The following is a 21,675-nucleotide window of genomic DNA, read 5'->3' on the forward strand; positions in this document are numbered from 1 at the left end:
ATGGTTTGGGGTGAGCTGGATCGCAGAGTGAAGGCAAAAGGGCCAACAAGTGCTAAGCATCTCTGGGAACTCCTTCAAGACTGTTGGAAGACCATTTCAGGGGACTACCTCTTGAAGCTCATCAAGAGAATGCCAAGAGTGTGCAAAGCAGTAATCAAAGCAAAAGGTGGCTACTTTGAAGAACCTAGAATATGACATATTTTCAGTTGTTTCACACTTGTTTGTTATGTATATAATTCCACATGTGTTAATTCATAGTTTTGATACCTTCTTAGTCATGAAAATAAAGAAAACTCTTTGAGTGAGAAGGTGTGTCCAAACTTTTGGTCTGTACTGTATATATATATATATATATTTAAATTTACTGTATATATACTGTACTGTATATAATGGTGTACTTTATTCACCTGAGCCCACCATTTCAGCTCCCACATGGAGCATTTTTTATGAAATGTGACACACAAAAACGCTCATCTGCACGAGGCCTTTGGGGGAGTTCACATCATCGTTATATTTCCGTTCTTCTGATCTGCATGCAGGACTTTTTTTTCTGTCTAAAATAACGGATCTGTGATGGAAATGGCTCAAACAGATGCCAAATATGCCTAAGTGCTCATGCACACAAACATGTGCCACCTGTGCCGTTCATTGAGGATGGCAAATTATGGTCGCCAATGCACGGGCACTGTCTGTGTGGCCTGCGCTGATGGATGCAGACCCATTCAACTTTAATGGATCCGCGATCCGCCTGCACCGCAAAAAAAATAGAACATGTTCTATGTGTTTGCGGTGTGGAAGCACGGACCAAAGTGCTTCTGTGGCCTTTTTCCCTGTGCCTCCACACCGTATCTTCCGGATTGTGGATCCATTCAAGTGAATGAGTCCGCATCCGTGATACGGCACGCACACCACTGGTGCCGTATATTGCGGACCTGCTGCTTGCAGGCTGCAATATGGGCATGGCCAGCACACATTCGTGTGCATGAGCCCTTAGATGTATCCCACGCTGTGGCACTTACTTTAGATTCTACGTCCCCACCCCCTTCATTTTTTGAAAGTGGGGAAACTTAAAGAGGTATTTTCGTTATAACAAGTTATCCCCTATCCTGTGGATAACTATCAGATTGGTGGGGATCCTACCTCTGGAACTACCACCTCACATCAATGGGGGTCCCATACCCTGTGGAGCCCCCTGAAATGAACAGTGTGGCTGGTCGGAAAAGTGCACCACTGATAGCAGAGTACAGTACTCAGCTATCTCTGGCACTCCAATAGAAATGAATGGAGCAGCAGCGCGCATCTTTGACCAGCAATCCGTCCATTTCAGGGGGGGCTCCACAGGATATGGAGCCCCTATGCTTGCGAACAGATAGTTATCCCCTATCCACAGGACTACCGGACTACCCCTTTAAGCAGATCACTTTATGTAAATTGTCCTTTTTCGCCTTAAATTGTTTTTTTGTTAAAAAATGTTCAATTACCCCAGATGGTAGCCCTATAATAAAGGAGGGGGTCTCCCACCTTAGACCCTCCATTATGAGCCAAAAAGGAGTTCATCTCACTCTGGAGCCCCCAGGACCTCTGTGCATTACATGTGCAGCCCATTGATTTCAATTATACCTGTATGATCATTTATTTTGCTGGTGTTGGCACTGTAGAGGAATTGAAAACTTGCTGTAATATTACTGCCGATCCTGGGAGTTCAAGCAATTAATGTAGGGATTTTTTAAAGGGCATCTGTCAGCAGTTTTGTACCTATGACACTGGCTGACCTGTTACATGTGCGCTTGGCAGCTGAAGGCATCTGTGTTGGTCCCATGTTCATATATGACTGCATCGCTGAAAAAAAATGAAGTTTTAATATATGCAAATGAGCCTCTAGGAGCAACGGGGGCGTTACCATTACACCTAGAGGCTCTGCTCTCTCTGCAACTGCTGCAACCTCTGCACTTTGATTGACAGGGCCAGGCAGTGAAAACATCATCACACCTGGTCTTCTCAATCAAATTGGAGAGAGTGCAACAGTTGCAGAGAGAGCACAGCCTCTAGGTGTAGCGGTAACGCCCCCGTTGCTCCTTGGGGCTCATTTACATATATTAAAGCACATATGAACATGGGACCAGCACAGACACCTTCATCTGCCACGAGAACATGTAACAGGTCAGCCAGTGTCATAGGTACAAATCTGCTGACAGATGCCCTTTATGATAAGCACCTTAAACAGGTCTCCAAAACTGAATCGGTTTTTCAGATAGAAATTTATGTTATATTGATTAGTGGGCTCACAAACTGGTTACCCTTTAGCTACCTTAGTCCCTCTTCCTAAGGGCTGCTGTGGTGAGGAGTGAGGTGATGACCATCCATAACATATGGACTTCTACCAATCTGATCATTTTCACCGTTTTCTTGTCCTTCTCCAGCACCTGGAAGAAAGGAGAGCCAAATAACTTACAGAATGAGGATTGTGCCGAATCTGAGAGTGGATACTGGAATGATCTGACCTGCGAAAGAAAATTGAAGTATATTTGCAAGAAATGGTGCTGCTGCTGAATTTGGAGTACTTATAGCATCTGAACCAAAGTTCATCTGACTTCAAGAAGATTATCTCAACTACTGTATATCAGCGTCGTATCAATCATCCTATCTCAGAAAATGGCTCAGTTATATCTTTTTAAATGGGAACAGAGGATGGTGGATGGTGGAGTAGGAATATGTAGGGTCTTCTTACAAAACAGTAATAATTCAAAGTTAAAGGGAACCTGTCACTGGGATTTTGTGTATAGAGCTGAGGACATGGGTTGCTAGATGGCCGCTAGCACATTCGCAATACCCAGTCCCCATAGCTCTGTGTGCTTTTATTGTGTAAAAAAAACCTGTTTGATACATATGCAAATTACCCTGAGATGAGTCCTGTCCCTGACTCATCTCACACACAGGACTCATCTCAGGTTAATTTGCATATGTATCAAATAGTTTTTTTTACACAATAAAAGCACACAGAGCTATGGGGACTGGGTATTGCGGATGTGCTAGCGGCCATCTAGCAACCCATGTCCTCAGCTCTATACACAAAATACCGGTGACAGGTTCCCTTTAACTCTGAATTATTACTGTTTTGTAAGAAGACAGGTTCCCTTTAAATAAATATATATTCACAAGAACAATGGTGTTGATAAAAGCTCTCTATTGCAGCGCCAAATGTGTGAAAAGGTGGTAGATAGTGTTGTAAAACCTAACCCACAACCCCTTGAAGAGTGCTACACAGAAATGTCAACCAAGTGCGCCCCAAAGGGTTTTGAGATCAAGGCGGGAGTGAGAATCTATGGAAAAATGAGCAGCTACGGGTTACAAAGGTGGCAAATCTTCTGGTTACAGAAAAGAGTCATGAGGAACTTGCATTTAGTTAAAGAGGACATTTCAGTTGTAAAAACTATGTGAACTAAGTATGCTGCCATGTAGAGCGGCGCCCGGGGATCTCACTGCACTTACTATTATCCCCGTGCGCCGCTCCGTTCTCCCGTTATAGGCTCCGGTACCTTTGCTCCTTAAGTTATAGTAGGCGGTGTCTTCCCTTGTCCTGTGGGTGTCTCCTTCTCCTAGGCTGTAGCGCTGGCCAATCGCAGCGCACAGCTCACAGCCTGGGAGAAAAAAAACTCCCAGGCTGTGAGCTGTGCGCTGCGATTGGCCAGCGCTACAGCCTAGGAGAAGGAGACACCCACAGGACAAGGGCAGACCCGCCTACTATAACTTAAGGAGCAAAGGTACCGGAGCCTATAACGGGAGAACGGAGCGGCGCACGGGGATAATAGTAAGTGCAGTGAGATCCCCGGGCGCCGCTCTACATGGCAGCATACTTAGTTCACATAGTTTTTACAACTGAAAGGTCCTCTTTAACGTCAGGAAAACCTGAGCCACTTGGCCATTCATGAAGCTATGGAAGAGTCTAATATATGTATAGCCAATCTATATTTGAGATACCATATTCTAGTCTTTACCAATACCTCCAACAGAAAGTAGTTCATAAAGCTCAGGCATATTGTGCTAGGCCCCATCTAAGATATGTTAGACAGATGGACTTAAAAACGGTTCTTCAAGTACATGAAAAGACCAACAATATCGTACAAGATGAGTCTTTCACAGTAGTTATGCCCTCTCTGTGCCCCTTTCACAGTAGCAATGCCCTCTTTGTGTACATAGGAATTGATATACTTACCATTGATCTCAATGCACTGAGCACCACCTAGTGGCCACTACATGAAAAAAACCAAAAAAAAAAACCATTGTTTTCTTTCCTGGAGAAGAGGAAGGAGTTCAGCGTCAGGCAGTCACGTAGTCTGCCTACATTGAAGGTACGCCACTGAGTGCCAGAATATGAGGGCTCACCATGTACAGGTCAGCGGAAGACAGTCCGAGCATGGCTGTAGTCTGCTCTCTTTAAATATCTTGAACTCCAGGTTTAGCAGGATAAAAACCCAGAGTGTAGTATGGAAGGGGTCATACCATCTAGTCTCTACAGCTACTCCTAAATCCTGGACCCTAGAATACACCTAAGGGCTCATGCACACGACCGTATGTATTTAGCGGTTCGCAAAAAACGGATCCGCAAAAAATACGGCTGACGTCCAAGTGCATTCCGCATTTTGCGGAACGGAACAGCTGGCCCCTAATAGAACAGTACTATCCTTGTCCGTAATGCGGACAATAATAGGACATACGGAAACGTGTTTTGTTTTTGCAGACCCATTAAAATGAATAGTTCCATATACGGTCCGCAAAAAAAACAGAACAGACATGGAAAGAAAATACATTCGTGTGCATGAGCCCTAAGGCCTCGTCCACATTTCCGTTTTTCACTGATGTGTGCTGTCTGCATTTTCCACAGACAGCACACGCACAGGTAGTCCATATAGCATGTGAGAAGAAAGGTTTCCGGCACTGTGATACTTTTCAGTAGAAACTTCCTCTTTATTAATGTAACATAAATCCATGTACAGACAAATCCTTACAACATGCGGTAGTTGATGCATTTCAGACCAGTGTCCTTAGTCGTAACCACTGGTCCGAAACGCGTCAACTACCGCATGTTGTAAGGATTTGTCTGTACATGGATTTATGATACATTAATAAAGAGGAAGTTTCTACTGAAAAGTATCACAGTGCCGGAAACCGTTCTTCTCACAACACAGATGGCAAGACTGATAGGAGATTCTTTGGAAATTTATTTTCAGCTGAGCGACAGCACGGATGGTAAAAACAGACACACAGACCAACCACGGATCCTTCACGGACATCTTCACTGATGATACACGTATGCTTTTTTTCACGGACGTGTCACTGACACGGAAATGTGGACGAGGCCTAAATCATATCCATCTGGGATTTATAACACAGAGAGTTACCTATGATCCAGCACTTTCCCAACTGGCTGCTTATATATCCCCCTCGCCCAAGGCCCGCGGAGCGGGCACCTGATGCTGCCAGACAATGCACCCGTGACAAGGCAACAGCATTCATATGTACTTGTCCTGCCCTGTGTTCTACCACATAATTATAATCATGCAATGCCAGGAACCACTGGGTTTACCCTTACATTATTTCTGCTCATCCACCTTAATAGGGAACGGTCTGACACCTACTTTAGGCACATTTACAACCTGGGGGGAATTATCATTCATCATAAAACATTACTTTTATTACTCAAGTACTAGATAAAATAAAAAATATCCTCAAAAAGACCTGCTATTTTTTGCCCTCAACGAACACAATGAGGGACAGAAGTATACACATAAATTGATATGGGTGCTCGGCGGCATCCAGAAACAGGTGGTTATAATAATTAGAACCAGGGTGCTCTTACCCCCTCCGGCATACCGCCCGACTAGTGAAAAACACAAAGAGGGACAATATCTGCAGAACGCGCCCAAAACATAACTATACACACCCAGTCCCCTTAATGTCCCCACACAGTAATTATTCCCCCTTTGTGAAAGCACACAGTAGTCATGCCCACACTCTGCCTTCTTCACAGTAGTTATGCCCACATTGTGCCCCTTCACAGTAGTTATGCCAACATTGTGCCCCTTTCATAGTAGTTATGCCCAGATATATGCCCCCTTCATAGTAGTTATGCCTAGATATGTGTCCCCTTCACAGTAGTTATGCCCACATATGTGCCCCCTTCACAGTTGCTATGCCCAGATATGTCCCCTCACAGGAGTTATGCCAAGATATGCCCCATCACCATAGTTATGCCCAGATGTGCCCCCTCCACAGTAGTTATGCCCATATTGTGACCTCTTCACACCAGTTATGTCTGATTTGTGCCCCCTGACAGTAGTTATGCCAAGATATTTGCCCACTGACATTAGCTATGCCAGATATGTGGCCCCTCACAGTAGTTATGGCCAGATATGTTCCCCCTCACAGTAGCTATACCAGATATGCACTCCTTCACAGTAGTTATGCCAGATATGTGCCCCCAATAAAAAAAAAAAAAGTAAATACTCCCCTAGTTCCTCCGATGATCGAAGCTCGCCACAACACGCAGCAGGATAATGTTACACATCATGCTTGCTGTGTAGGATGAGGTTAATAGAGGCCAATTCCTGGCCCTGCGCCACTCAGTCTGTCTAGCAGTGCGATGTGTGACAGATATTGTGCTGCTGCTGAGCTGAATGGTAAAGCGCGGGGCTGGCAACTCTCTGCTTCACTATTACAATCAGCTGTCTATGCGTCCTATGGGCACAGAGCTGACAAACGCAGTGTAAACAGAACTTATACTATTTACATAGAACACAACATGCCTTGACCACTGGACATGACCATAATACAATTCTATTATACCTATACATGGAGGACTACAGCCCCGAACATGACCTGACCACTGGACATGATCACAATTCCTTTTTTATTATACTCTGTACATAGAACACTACAGCCCCCCAACATGACCTTAAAAATGAACATGACCATAATACAAGTCCATTATATTCAAAGTATAGAAAACTCCCAACTCCCAACATGCCCTGACCACTGGACATCACCATAATACAGTTCTATTCTACTCAATACATAGAAAATTACAACCTCCAACATGTCCTGACCACCGGACATGACCGTGATACACTCTATACAATATATGTACAGGCCCTCCCCTTAGGGCATTTTCACACAACAGATTTTGAAAATCAGCCTACAAAATTCAGTGCAAAATCAATTTTTTGTGTGTTTTTTAAACCATTTTTTGCGCAGTTTTGGACACATTTGTGATGCAGTTTTTCTCCACTTTTTTTTTTTTTTAACCAATGGGTCTTTACTTCAATATATAGCTACATTTTCAGCTCGTGGTGCAGATCCTAGTGACACGCCATCAGTGTCCGACTCCCAGATACTGGGAATACCCCTTTAACCATTGGTGGTCCTGATGTGGGCATTGGTGGGTTGTTGTCAGAAATACCAGAAATTACCTTTTCAACTTTTCATCTCTTGATTTTCTGGCTAAACACATTTTTTTTATAAATGATGAATTTGGCACTATTGTATTTCCTTCCGAATCCTCCAGAACCACTTGAGTACCTATTTTTCTTTCCTTTAGTACATACATACCTTCGGGTTCTGTCTCAGAGGAAGAGGAAGTTTTGTTAAGGTGTTTTTTTTTAAGCAATGCTTTATGTCCTTGTTTGAGGACACTATTGTGACAGTGATGTTGTTTCTCATACCGTTTACAACAAAACTTCTTCATCCACCACCAAAATTCACAAGACCATTAGTAGCTGGAACCACCATGTCTGATACGATAAGCAAAAATTCATTTCCACGGTTCCTTTTTTGAGTCTCTTCCCTCTAAGTCAGCTATTTATAGAACTTTCAACATTGTGCATTTCTGGTGCATCAGTTCCCAATTAACTCGTGGCCAGTGTGGGGTTGTACGATGATGTTCATTGGCATTCAACATTAGTTAATCCTGAAATTATTTACAGTCGTTATCACTTAGAATCAGTTTAGGCAAACCATGAGAAGCAATCGTGGTTTGATTGAAGTTGACGAAGTTGCTTTTAGTGAGAATTACTACCTCTTGCTATCTCCGGAAATGATAGAAGGTTGTGTCCTGATGGCATGTCACACAGATTATCACAGATCTTCCCATGTCCTACTAAGTAAAATGGTATGTGTGACTGGTTCTGGTTTTGGCCTGCTGCCCACCAGGTGACAGGCTAAACTTATAAAGGACATATGTTCCACGTTCGTGTTGATTCCAGACCACCGAAACTTCTCACATAACTTATGTCTGGTGCCCACAATAGTTTAATGTCCCTTATCGGCTAATTGCAAAATTTCAGGGGTTTTTTTCTTTAAATTTTTGAATCATCAAGTCTTCATGCAGAATTCATAGCCCTGTAATGCTCAGCTCATGTTTAACTCTTTTAGGCCTCATGCACACAACCGTGGCGTTTTTTGCGGTCCGCAAACCGCGGATCCGCAAAAAACGGAAGCCGTCCGTGTGCCTTCCGCAATTTGCGGAACAGAACGGGCGGCCCATTGTAGACATGCCTATTCTTGTCTGCAAAACGGGCAAGAATAGGACATGTTATATTTTTTTTGCGGGACCTCGGAATAATAAAAACATAATTCACCTTATCCACTTGATCGCGCAGCCGGGATCCTCTTCTTTGTTCTTCTTGAAGGACCTGCAAAAGGACCTTCGCTGATGTTATTTCGCTCACCACGTTTTGAGCGCGGTGACGTCAGCGCAGGTCCTGCTGAATGAAGATAGAAGGACCTTCTGCACGATCAAGTGGATGAGGTGAGTTATGTTTTTATAATTTTTAACCCTCAATTGACATTATACTTAGCATTCTGTATTAAAGAATGCTATTATTTTCTATTATAACCATGTTATAATGGAAAATAATAAAATCTACAGAACACCAAACCTGAACTTCAGTAAAGAAGTCCAGGTTCGTGTCTAGGCACCACATAAAAAAAATTCTCACGCGCGTGCAAAACGCATTGCACTCACGCGGAAAAAACTGAACAACGGAACGCAATCGTGACATAGCAATAGGGGTCCCTAAGCCAGGGGGGCCAAGAGGGCCCCCCTTGCCAGTGGTACTGTACTTTTCCCTTTATAAGATGCAGTGCATCTTAACCTCTTTAGGACACAGGGGTCTTGACCCCCCCATCCCCCGTGTAGGCGATCGCAGCAAACCGCAGGTCAATTCAGACCTGCGGTTTTCTGTGTTTCCGGGTTATTCGGGTCTCTGAGGACCCGATAACCCGGAACAGAATGGTGATATTACACCACCAATCACCATCCTGCAATCCTGAGAGGTGATGTGACATCACCTCTCAGGATCGCCTCTGATTGGTAGGTGGGCGGGCGGCGGGAAGTTCAAATCTTGGCAGCGCTCCTCTCCTCCTCCTTTTGTGTCCGGGGAGCAGAGGAGAGATCTCAGCCAGCATCACCCCATCTGGGCCCCAGCACCTGGTCTGTGCCCCAGCACCCCTCATCTGATCAGCCAGGTAATTAGGGAAAGGCTAGGGAAAGGTTGGGCTAGGCAGGGATATAAAAGGGAAAGTTAGTGGAAAAAAAAACCCTTTGATTGCATCACCCTAAATAGGTCGTCTGGGGTCCACAGCACAGCTGTGTGACCCTAGACCCCCCAGGCGTGCTGACGCTTGCCCCCCTGACCCCCCCCCCCTCACCCCTACAACTTTTGTGGGGCGCAGGCAGTTTATTTATTTAATTATTTTTTTTGCGCGTACGCTGACTGTGGCCGGCACTCTTAGCGTCCGGCCACTGTTAGCGCATCGCACACCCCACCGCTGATCAACTTCGGACGGTTGATCAGCGGTTTTGAATTTTTATATTTATTTTTTTTCCCATTTTTTCCCCTTTTTTAGTTAGTCTTTTTTCTTTTCCCTGTTAGTTTTAGGGATAAGTACGCGAACACCCGTGCCCCCCCACACACGCACACTGAATAAAGATTTCCACGCACGCACACACACACGTAGACACACACTCCCCTATGGCCCACCGGATGTTCTCGGCTGAGGAGGCATACTCCCAGCTTGCCTCTGAGTCCGAGAGTCCTAGTGAGGACGAGGATGACCCCACTTTCCTGTTGTCATCCGCGTCCTCCTCATCATCTAGCGATGATGATGAGCCCCCTAGGCGGCGGAGACGCCGCCAGGCGGAGCAAGGAGACCTCCATGCTAGGGACCCTGTGGCCCACTCTAGTACGAGCAGCTCTGGGGCTCGTACTAGTTTTCTGGCCCACCAGTTAAATCCACCGGAGCCCCCTACCGGTGAACTTGTCTGGTGTACCCCAGAGCGTTATGAGCCCGTGATTCCTGATTTTGTAGGCCAACCAGGAATCCAGATTCCCACAGTGAGCTTCACTGAATATGACTTTTTTAGTCTTTCTTTCAGTGACCACTTTGTAAATCTAATGGTGGAGCAAACAAACCTGTACGCACAACAGTTTGTTGCTCAACACCCGGGCTCCTTTTTGGCTAGGCCCGGTGGCTGGACCCCGGTCAGTGCAGCCGAGATGAGGACATTTTGGGGCCTCGTGCTGCATATGGGCCTAGTCAGGAAACCTAGTGTCAGGCATTACTGGAGTGGGGACGTCCTCTACCAGACCCCACTTTACAGTACAGCCATTTCCATCTGGAAATGCCTGCATTATTCAGATAATGCAGCATGTCCCCCCCAAGGTGATCCTGCCTATGACCGCCTGTACAAAATCAGGCCGGTCATCGATCACTTTGGGGCCAAATTTGTACAGGCCTATGTACCTGGAAGGGAGGTCGCGTTTTTTTTTTTTTTACCGTGTTCATCTAATGGGTTATGGGGGGGTAAATTTTTATAGAGCAGATTCTTACGGACGTGGCGATACCTAATATGTCTTTTTATTTATTTATTTATGTTTTACACTATATTATCTTTTTATAAAGAAAAAAAAAACATTTTAGTATCTCCATAGTCTAAGAGTCATTTATTTTTTTTGTTTTTAGCCGATTAGCTTATGTAGGGGCTAATTTTTTGCGGGATGAGAGGACGGTTTTATTGGCACTATTTTGGGGGCATATGACTTTTTGATCGCTTGCTATTACAATTTTTGTGATGTCAGGTGACAAAAAAACCCATTATATTTATTACCCTCATACCGCAGTTTACAGAAACATCCCATATGTGGTCGTAAACTGCTGTATGACCAAACGGCAGGGCGCAGAAGGAAAGGAACGCCGTATGGTTTCTGGAAGGCAGATTTTGATGGCCTTTTTTTTTTGGCACCATGTCCCATTTGAAGCCCCCTGATGCAAAACTGCCACCTTATCCCGTAGTTTCCAAAATGGGGTCACTTTTATGGAGTTTCTACTCTAGGGGTGCATCAGGGGGGCTTCAAATGGGACATGGTGTAAATAAACCAGTCTAGCAAAATCGGCCTTCCAAAAACCATACGGCACACCTTTCCCTCTACGCTCTACTGTGTGCCCGTACAGTAGTTTACGGCCACATATGGGGTATTTCTGCAAACTACAGAATCGTAGCAATAAATATAGCATTTTGTTTGGCTGTTAACCCTGTTGTAGCAAATATTGTCTGAAATAGAAATATTAATATTCAAAATCTGCTCTCCAATGTCTTTGTGTAAGGAGAGGTAAAAATCTCAACCGCAGTCAGCCAAAGGTGTTCTCATGTTAAGTTCTGCTGAGCATCTGCCCCGCCCTGCCCAGTCTGCTCACTTTTATTTACTAACAAAAGGTGTAAAAAGGGGCTGGCTCAAGACAAGGACACAGGAAGTGATGACATAGGAAGACAAGACACCATCATTTAGAATAACCTAGCTAGCTAACTAACACATATATACTATAACCTACCATTACCACTGGAGCTAATTTTATCCAGCCTTGCTCAGTGATCAATGCCAGATAAAATTACTATTATCCTCCTGCATGTTTATTTACAGGACAACGTCATTATCTCCAGCGGCTGATCAGGCGCACTAGAGACAACAAACGCACCTTCCTTTCGTTATATTGTTCTCTTAACAAATGCATCCACACCAAGCCAATAAATCCGCGTCTTGCGCGGGGGCCCTAGCCGGTGTCCATACATCAGCCAACAAAACACTGCTCTGCTGAACACATCAGTCCCCCTCGGCCCACAGCCCAGTGCTTAGCACATGGACCATTCGCCGACGGAGACCTCTGCGCCCAGCAGCTGTGACAGGACATACACGGGAAGATATCTACTCCAATGGTTTACCCTGACACTGAGAGACATGATGACAATACACAATATATTAAATACACATCCTAATAAAATTTCCACAACAGTCATATGCTCCCCAGTGTCTCTCGACGAATCTCAATATTCTTCTTTGAAGAAGTCCTGAATCCATAAATGATGGAAAACAGAAAGTCAATCTTGACACGTAGCTTAAAACAAATCTTGACTCGGAGATTCTTTTCTTCGAGAGCTGACTCAGGAGGTGGTGTTTCGCGCTGGTCGCCGGCTGGTTTGGAATCCTCTGCATCTGGTCCTTGATCTTCAGGGTATCTTGTCTGTTCGGGATTAGACATCAGGAACATCTCACTCCGGCGTATAGAAGGAATGGAAACAAAAAACATAAGTACATGTCCTATTTCCTTTCGCCCGGATCCAATGGAAAACCAGTGAGCCCCAAGACCTCCCAAAACTTTAAAAAGGATTCCAACCCTCACTAGTCATAGCTCCGTCTCTGCTCCTGTCAGTATGGGCCTGACCCTTGTCAATGGTGTCTGCAAGCCAGGCATAACAGTCATCTAATTCACAGAAACCCTCCTCTGGACGCTCTACTGATGTTTCTCGGTGATCTCTCTCACGGCCTCAACGGTTTCTTTGAACATCTCATCCACTATGGACGAGAAATTGTTCAATCGCTTCATAAGTCCAACTCCCCATCCCGTCCAGCCACAAAACAAATCCCTTCCAGCTCTCCCTGCCCTTCTTACCTCCTTCTACACCATCAGTTTCTCCCAATCGGCTGCAACGTAAGATGCAGGGACAAGCTTCACCAGGACACATGAACCTCTGGCATTAGGGGGAATTACCTTATAAGCGGCTAAACCGCATAGGAAATAGTACGGACCCGTCAACTCCACACAAGAACTTCTGATGGTCACGGGCTTCCAGTAATAACTGAATAGACTGAGGGATCGCTCCCTGAGTCTGAACGTCAAACCCTTCTTTCCAGCAGATATAATCTGGTCTATGGGTGTTATGGTAGAGATCGGGGGTTTCATTAGTAAGGTTGACCTTATACCTTCCTCACAACTGGAGGATCCCACAAACTTATTCCCTTTACCACATCTATGGGCCGCCTAGCTGCCTGGACACCCATACAGGATTAACAAGCGAGGAGCAGGAGCCAGAGCTATTATTAAACCTATAGCTGATATTACCCTATAGGAATGTGAAACCAGTGCTATCAACAAACATTAAACTAAACAAATAAACAAAAGTGATACTCTTCATTCTTTGATGTAGTTGAGCAGCTTCTTGCAGTGACCCGTGTGGATCCAGTTGTCTCGTCCCTCGAACTTCAGAGAGGTTGGCGTCATCAACAGCACCTGGAATGGCCCAAGATATCTCGGCTCTAGTCCCGTCCTCGGATGTTTCTTTAGCATGACCCAATCACCTGGTTGACTAGAATGAACACTGGTTATTGAGTCTGGGTTCGGGAGAGAGTCCCGAACCCGGTGGTGGACATCGGGTGATAACCCGTGGGGCTGCCTGTGGGCATACCTGATGGAATAAAGGGTTACAGCTAAACATTCAGGCCATGGATCGGCCATGATTTTTACCTTCTTTGCAAAAATCTGACCCAAGTACCGTCAAAGAAAAGGCAGTTGTGATGGTTCTCGACGTAATTCTCTACTAGGTTAGAAAAATGATTGACATTTGAGAGGTTGGAATGGTTAGTAAAAAGTTTGAAGATCGTTGTTTTCTGCACCACTTTCCCCCCTTCTCATCGTCCTTAAAACCAGGATGAAGAGAAGCTGGATTAAACATGGTGCATCGTCTCAAGGTTAGATAGAGGGATGAGGGAGGGATGAGAGAGAGAGAGATAGAGAAAGAGAAAAGCAACCCTTTCAGTAGTGGAGGTGGAAGTGACAGTTAGGGACTCACTTACCTCGGGTACTGGTTGTTTCAGTAGGCCCGGGTTTAGTGGATCCGGCCTGTTTCAGCAAAGTCAGCCCAGATAGAGCCTCCTCTGCTTCCTGCATCGGATCCCTAAACTCAGTTTACCCCTCAGGCCAGGCCGTACATCACTCGGTTCTTCAGGATTAAAACTGGGTTCTGTACGCCCTGCTTAATTACCATGATTGACTTTTGCAGCCACAATTGCGCTACCTAACTTCCAGAGGGATACTCCAATTAGTTCCCTTGGACCACCTACTCCATTCTTTAAGGGGCTTTGTGGCCTTCACCCCATAACTAGATCTCATGTACTGAGCAGCCGTCTGACCCCACGAGGGGAACTATGTTTTCCCCCCCGAAAATGGATCTACCACAACCCATCCTTGGTTAACCAAGCCTTACCAGTGTTGCCTGCGTCTAGGGACACTCTTTTGACCGTACATGGAGGGTACCGCCCCCGGCTCTTTCTTACGGTACGTCTGTCCAACCCCGACTTTTACACAGTCTATGTCGGACAGCTAGAAATCTCTTGCACTGAGGGCGGCCTATTGCTACTCTCAATGCTATTTCCACTCCCACAGGGCATTTAAGCCAGAGCTCCTTTTGCTGGATTCCCAGTATGCCTCCTAAAGGGCTATACACACAGCTGAGCTACGCCTGCGTTTGGTCAGCAACGACTAGCCAATAATTGAGACCCGCTTTTCTCCTGCTCAATGTGGCTCCTCCAGTCAATCTCCTGCTGATAAAGTAAAAATAAATACGGGGTTAACCTCTGGTTGTTAAAGAGAGAAGAGTCCTGGAGTGCAGAACCGTCACTTGGAAAAGAGTAATGGAAGGAAAAAAGTATGCTAAGATTGAGTATAGAACTGCAGAAACTGAAAAAAACTTGATTACATCAATAAAAACCTAAAAAATTTAAATGGATTAAAAAGGAAAAAAAAAATTAATAATAGACTAGAAATAAAAATGGGTTGGTAAATAAGGAAAAACTGAAAGAAACTTCAATAAAAACCTAAAAAATAAAAATGGATTAGTAAAAGAAGAAAAATGTAAATTAATCTAAGAAAATAGACAAAAATAACTGAAAAATAAAAAAAGGAAAAAACTTGATTACAATAATAAAACCTAAAAATAAAAATGGATTCGTAGAAGAAGACCTGTAAACAGGAGAGAAAAACAAACATAGCAAACTTCAGTTACAGACAGTCCTGCTATATACATGGAGATTCAGTAAAAAGTTAATTTTAAATTAAAACCCAAAACTCATACAAAAACTAAACCCTTAGGAACACATACAATTGTGTATGACTGAATTAACAAATCAATGTCTTGGAGGGTTCCCCTGAAACCGTACAGGAGAATTTCTACCCACCCAGCCATTGAAATGTTAATTTGTCCAGCCCCAAACAGCTTCAGATTCATTTTACCAGAGAACCAGGATTTAACATTTCAATGTCCCAAAACCGTTTTTTCCTAGGGGAAGGGGTTCTATTCAAAATTCCAAGAACCGATCTATTTCCTCTCTGAGCTTCACATTTTCACATTTTAACCGTTCATATTGTGATTTAAAATCCGCTTCATTGATCAATGACCTTGGCTGTCCCTGGGTTTTCTGCCTTTGCAAAAAGGCATGTCTGGGACCATTACCCCACCGTGCTGAATAAACTACTTCACTTCTAGGTGTGGTTCTGGGGTACTTAACATACCTGTGTCTGTTGCCATTAGCAACGTCACAATATCGTGCAATGTGCCCGTATTCCCTGCATGCAAAACAAAGGATAGCTCGCCTCCCTGCATAATACCTTGTCTGGGCACATGGCGATTTGACTTGGCGCACATTAACCATCCCAGCATGACTAGACCCCACACTACTATATGTATTGAGTCCACTTACCACGGACTTATCTGAGGAATCTTCTGGCCTTGTGTTAATGCTTCCAACTCCAGGGTCAGACACATTGTCCATCTCCATCTCTGAGTCGGTTCCACTATCTGAACCACAATCCTCAGACTTCTCCATGCTTACAGTGCATACATTGCCTCTAATCCCAGACACATTACTCTCCAACGGTTGTTTCAATAACTCTGGCAATTCCCTTACAGCACCCTGTGCGTGCGTCAGGCTTTCAGATAAACATTCATTCTCCTTGCACAGCTCAGTATTACACCTCACAGTACATTCATAATTAGCGCTAGCTTCAGCTGCCTGCTGGACAAGAGTTCTCAATTCAACAATTTCCACTTTTAAATCTTCCACTTCTCCTTCCGAACTCAGCTTCAGCCTACAAGACTCCTGATATTTATCCGCTATCCACCCAGCAGCAAAAATCAGAGCATACTTGCCTTTCCTTTTGCGCCATTTTTTGGTACCGATCAGGTTTGCTACACAATTTTGGGCCTGCAGCCATGGATCAGTAGATCCCTGCATAGCCTGAAGAATGGCCGCCGTGTCCTTCAACTTTGCTACTTCTTTAAAAATACTTTCCATTGCACAAAAAACAAACACCACAATGGTTGCTACAAAAAACAAAACACTAGTACCAATTTCTAGGAGTTGTCCCAATACGTTTGGCACAGAACCTTTCTACACTGTAGTACCCGTATTAATTATGCCAAACAAGTCTACAATTCAGTGTAACAGCCACAGATATACAGTCGTGGCCAAAAGTTTTGAGAATGACACAAATATTAGTTTTCACAAAGTTTGCTGCTAAACTGCTTTTAGATCTTTGTTTCAGTTGTTTCTGTGCTGTAGTGAAATATAATTACACGCACTTCATACGTTTCAAAGGATTTTATCGACAATTACATGACATTTATGCAAAGAGTCAGTATTTGCAGTGTTGGCCCTTCTTTTTCAGGACCTCTGCAATTCTACTGGGCATGCTCTCAATCAACTTCTGGGCCAATTCCTGACTGATAGCAACCCATTCTTTCATAATCACTTCTTGGAGTTTGTCAGAATTAGTGGGTTTTTGTTTGTCCACCCGCCTCTTGAGGATTGACCACAAGTTCTCAATGGGATTAAGATCTGGGGAGTTTCCAGGCCAGGGACCCAAAATGTCAACGTTTTGGTCCCGGAGCCACTTAGTTATCACTTTTGCCTTATGGCACGGTGCTCCATCGTGCTGGAAAATGCATTGTTCTTCACCAAACTGTTGTTGGATTGTTGGAAGAAGTTGCTGTTGGAGAGTGTTTTGGTACCATTCTTTATTCATGGCTGTGTTTTTGGGCAAATTGTGAGTGAGCCCACTCCCTTGGAATAGAAGCAACCCCACACATGAATGGTCTCAGGATGCTTTACTGTTGGCATGACACAGGACTGATGGTAGCGCTCACCTTTTCTTCTCCGGACAAGCCTTTTTCCAGATGCCCCAAACAATCGGAAAGAGGCTTCATCGGAGAATATGACTTTGCCCCAGTCCTCAGCAGTCCATTCACCATACTTTCTGCAGAAGATCAATCTGTCCCTGATGTTTTTTTTGAGAGAAGTAGCTTCTTTGCTGCCCTTCTTGACACCAGGCCATCTTCCAAAAGTCTTCGCCTCACTGTGCGTGCAGATGCGCTCACACCTGCCTGCTGCCATTCCTGAGCAAGCTCTGCACTGGTGGCACTCCGATCCCGCAGCTGAATCCTCTTTAGGAGACGATCCTGGCGCTTGCTGGACTTTCTTGGAAGCCCTGAAGCCTTCTTAACAAGAATTGAACCTCTTTCCTTGAACTTCTTGATGATCCTATAAATTGTTGATTGAGGTGCAATCTTAGTAGCCACAATATCCTTGCCTGTGAAGCCATTTTTATGCAACGCAATGATGGCTGCACGCGTTTCTTTGCAGGTCACCATGGTTAACAATGGAAGAATAATGATTTCAAGCATCACCCTCCTTTTAACATGTCAAGTCTGCCATTTTAACCCAATCAGCCTGACATAATGATCTCCAGCCTTGTGCTCGTCAACATTCTCACCTGAGTTAACAAGACGATTACTGAAATGATCTCAGCAGGTCCTTTAATGACAGCAATGAAATGCAGTGGAAAGGTTTTTTTGGGATTAAGTTCATTTTCATGGCAAAGAAGGACTATGCAATTCATCTGATCACTCTTCATAACATTCTGGAGTATATGCAAATTGCTATTATAAAAACTTAAGCAGCAACTTTTCCAATTTCCAATATTTATGTAATTCTCAAAACTTTTGGCCACGACTGTACAAACATTAAGCAGAATCATCAACTATAGGAAAATTTCACCACTAAACTGCCACTAATGCTCACACAATGATTCCTGTATCAGACTGGTCACTGAGCTATAACATAACCGAACACTCAACTGATATCCAGCACAAAACTTATCAAAACAAAATCAAACTGTACATAGAAAGGTTACAAAAATACAAGATAACTATTTGACAAAACTAACATTTAAGGCAAAAACAATCAGATCGCTTTCCATAGTAAACTGACTAAGATGGCCGACAAGCACATGGTAAAGAGGGCCGACAAGCACATGGTCATAAAGATGGCCGACAAGCACATGGTCATCACACAGAGGAAATCAAGATAGTGTCTACAAAATCCAGCAATAAAAACAGTTTCTATATTTCCTGTTCCCTACCCCTTGAAACCAGAGCAAAACCTCCACTCTATGGGTGATTTACAGGTTAACAATATATAAATACTCTCTAAATGCTGTCTCTAATGTGCAAACACTAAAACCAATTGCTGCCTCTATAAACCTCTATAAAATTGCCTCTTACAAAATCAAAGTAACATAAAAGTTAAAAAAATTTCCACAACAACCCTTGATTTGTTACTGGAAAAAATGGATTAAAATTGAAAATTTGCCCAAAAATTTAAATTCTCAAATTTCATCCCAATTTGCCAATAACTCTTGTGCAACACCTAAAGGGTTAACGACGTTTGTAAAATAAGTTTTGAATACCTTGAGGGGTGTAGTTTCTAGAATGGGGTGGTTTCTATTATGTAAGCCTCACAAAGTGACTTCAGCCCTGAACTGGTCCCTAAAAATTGGGTTTTTGAAAATTTCTGAAAAATTTCAAGATTTGCTTCTAAACTAGGGATGAGCGAACCCGAACTGTATGAATTTTGGGGTGTCCGTGACATGGACCCGAACCCGAACATTTTCGTAAAAGTTCGGGTTCGGTGTTCGGCGCTTTCTTGGCACTTTTTGAAAGGCTGCAAAGCAGCCAATCAACAAGCGTCATACTACTTGGCCCAAGAGGCCATCACAGCCATGCCTACTATTGGCATGGCTGTGATTGGCCAGTGCACCATGTGACCCAGCCTCTATTTAAGCTGGAGTCACGTAGCGCCGCACGTCACTCTGCTATGATCAGTATAGGGAGAGGTTGCAGCTGCGACGTTAGGGCGAGATTAGGCAGATTAACTCCTCCAAAAGACTTCATTCTGTGATCGATCTGCAGCTGTGGATCATTGAAGTGCTATTATTGACTTGCTCACTTTTTTGAGGCTGCCCAGAGCGTTTTTAGATCACTTTTTTCTGGGGTGATCGGCGGCCATTTTGTGACTTGTGGTGCGCCAGCACAAGCTATCACCAAGTGTATTTAACCATCGATAGTGTGGTTATTTTGTGCTATATCCTACATCAGCTGCAGGCTGAGCCTGTGTCGCCGAAGTGCATTTAACCATCAACAGTCTGGTTATTTTTTGGCCATATACTACATCAGCTGCAGGCTGAGCCTGTGTCACCCAAGTGCATTTAACCATCAACAGTCTGATTATTTTTTGGCCATATACTACATCTGGTGCAGGCTGAGCCTGTGTCACCCAAGTGCATTTAACCATCAACAGTCTGATTATTTTTTGGCCATATACTACATCTGGTGCAGGCTGAGCCTGTGTAACCCAAGTGCATTTAACCATCAACAGTGTGGTTATTTTTTGGCCATATATTACATCAGGGGCAAGTTGAGCCTGTCACCCAGCGCCTAAAAAATAGACCTGACATTTCTATTCAACCAAATCTGTACTGTTTTAGCTGGTCAAATTATTTGTATTGACCGTAAAAGCACACTTTTTTTTCTGGGTTGAAAAACCATTCCCAAATTTGCCATTCTCAAAACAACTAGTTTCTGGTATTTGAGGCCTACTTGAAATCTATCCCAAAAAGAATATCTTACATTGAAGGTACTGATAGTGTCATTCAGAAAAACCTAAGACACACGCTAGCGTGCTGATAGAAGTGTGATTCTGTGATTAAACCTATACCTGTCACACAGCGCAAAAAAAAACAGGTCTCACATCTCTATTCAACCCAATCTGCACTGTTTTAGCTGGTCAAGTTATTTGTAGTGACCGTAAAAGCACACTTTTTTTTCTGGGTTGAAAAACCATTCCCAAATTTGCCATTCTCAAAATAACTAGTTTCTGGTATTTGAGGCCTACTTGAAATCTATCCCAAAAAGAAAATCTTACATTGAAGGTACTGATAGTGTCATTCAGAAAAACCTAAGACACACGCTAGCGTGCTGATAGAAGTGTGATTCTGTGATTAAACCTATACCTGTCACACAGCGCAAAAAAAAAACAGGTCTCACATCTCTATTCAACCCAATCTGCACTGTTTTAGCTGGTCAAGTTATTTGTAGTGACCGTAAAAGCACACTTTTTTTTCTGGGTTGAAAAACCATTCCCAAATTTGCCATTCTCAAAATAACTAGTTTCTGGTATTTGAGGCCTACTTGAAATCTATCCCAAAAAGAAAATCTTACATTGAAGGTACTGATAGTGTCATTCAGAAAAACCTAAGACACACGCTAGCGTGCTGATAGAAGTGTGATTCTGTGATTAAACCTATACCTGTCACACAGCGCAAAAAAAAACAGGTCTCACATCTCTATTCAACCAAATCTGCACTGTTTTAGCTGGTCAAGTTATTTTTAGTGACCGTAAAAGCACACTTTTTGTTCTGGGTTGAAAAACCATTCCCAAATTTGCCATTCTCAAAATAACTAGTTTCTGGTATTTGAGGCCTACTTGAAATCTATCCCAAAAAGAAAATCTTACATTGAAGGTACTGATAGTGTCATTCAGAAAAACCTAAGACACACGCTAGCATGCTGATAGAAGTGTGATTCTGTGATTAAACCTATACCTGTCACACAGCGCAAAAAAAACAGGTCTCACATCTCTATTCAACCAAATCTGCACTGTTTTAGCTGGTCAAGTTATTTGTAGTGACCGTAAAAGCACACTTTTTGTTCTGGGTTGAAAAACCATTCCCAAATTTGCCATTCTCAAAATAACTAGTTTCTGGTATTTGAGGCCTACTTGAAATCTATCCCAAAAAGAAAATCTTACATTGAAGGTACTGATAGTGTCATTCATAAAAACCTAAGACACACGCTAGCGTGCTGATAGAAGTGTGATTCTGTGATTAAACCTATACCTGTCACACAGCGCAAAAAAAAAACAGGTCTCACATCTCTATTCAACCAAATCTGCA

The 21,675-nt window shown here is 43.6% G+C and overlaps 1 protein-coding gene across 8 annotated transcripts in view; it reads left to right on the top strand.

The window, feature by feature from the left end:
• Positions 1–18,583, top strand: part of LOC120986212 (CD209 antigen-like protein E) — a 113,794-nt gene extending 95,211 nt beyond the window's left edge. For 7 of the 8 annotated variants that reach the window (XM_040414646.1, XM_040414643.1, XM_040414645.1 and 4 more), the window contains 2 exons: positions 2,421–2,747; positions 3,130–3,161. In XM_040414646.1, the coding sequence (XP_040270580.1) occupies positions 2,421–2,550 (130 nt within the window). In that variant the 3' untranslated portion in view covers positions 2,551–2,747; positions 3,130–3,161. Of the gene's footprint in view, positions 1–2,420; positions 2,748–3,129; positions 3,162–18,571 lie in introns of those variants that run through there. The other variant, XM_040414639.1, reaches the window with a different exon arrangement.
• Positions 18,584–21,675: the final 3,092 nt, after the last annotated feature.

This window comes from Bufo bufo, chromosome 1 (genome assembly GCF_905171765.1).
Source record: "Bufo bufo chromosome 1, aBufBuf1.1, whole genome shotgun sequence".
Taxonomy (NCBI): domain Eukaryota; kingdom Metazoa; phylum Chordata; class Amphibia; order Anura; family Bufonidae; genus Bufo; species Bufo bufo.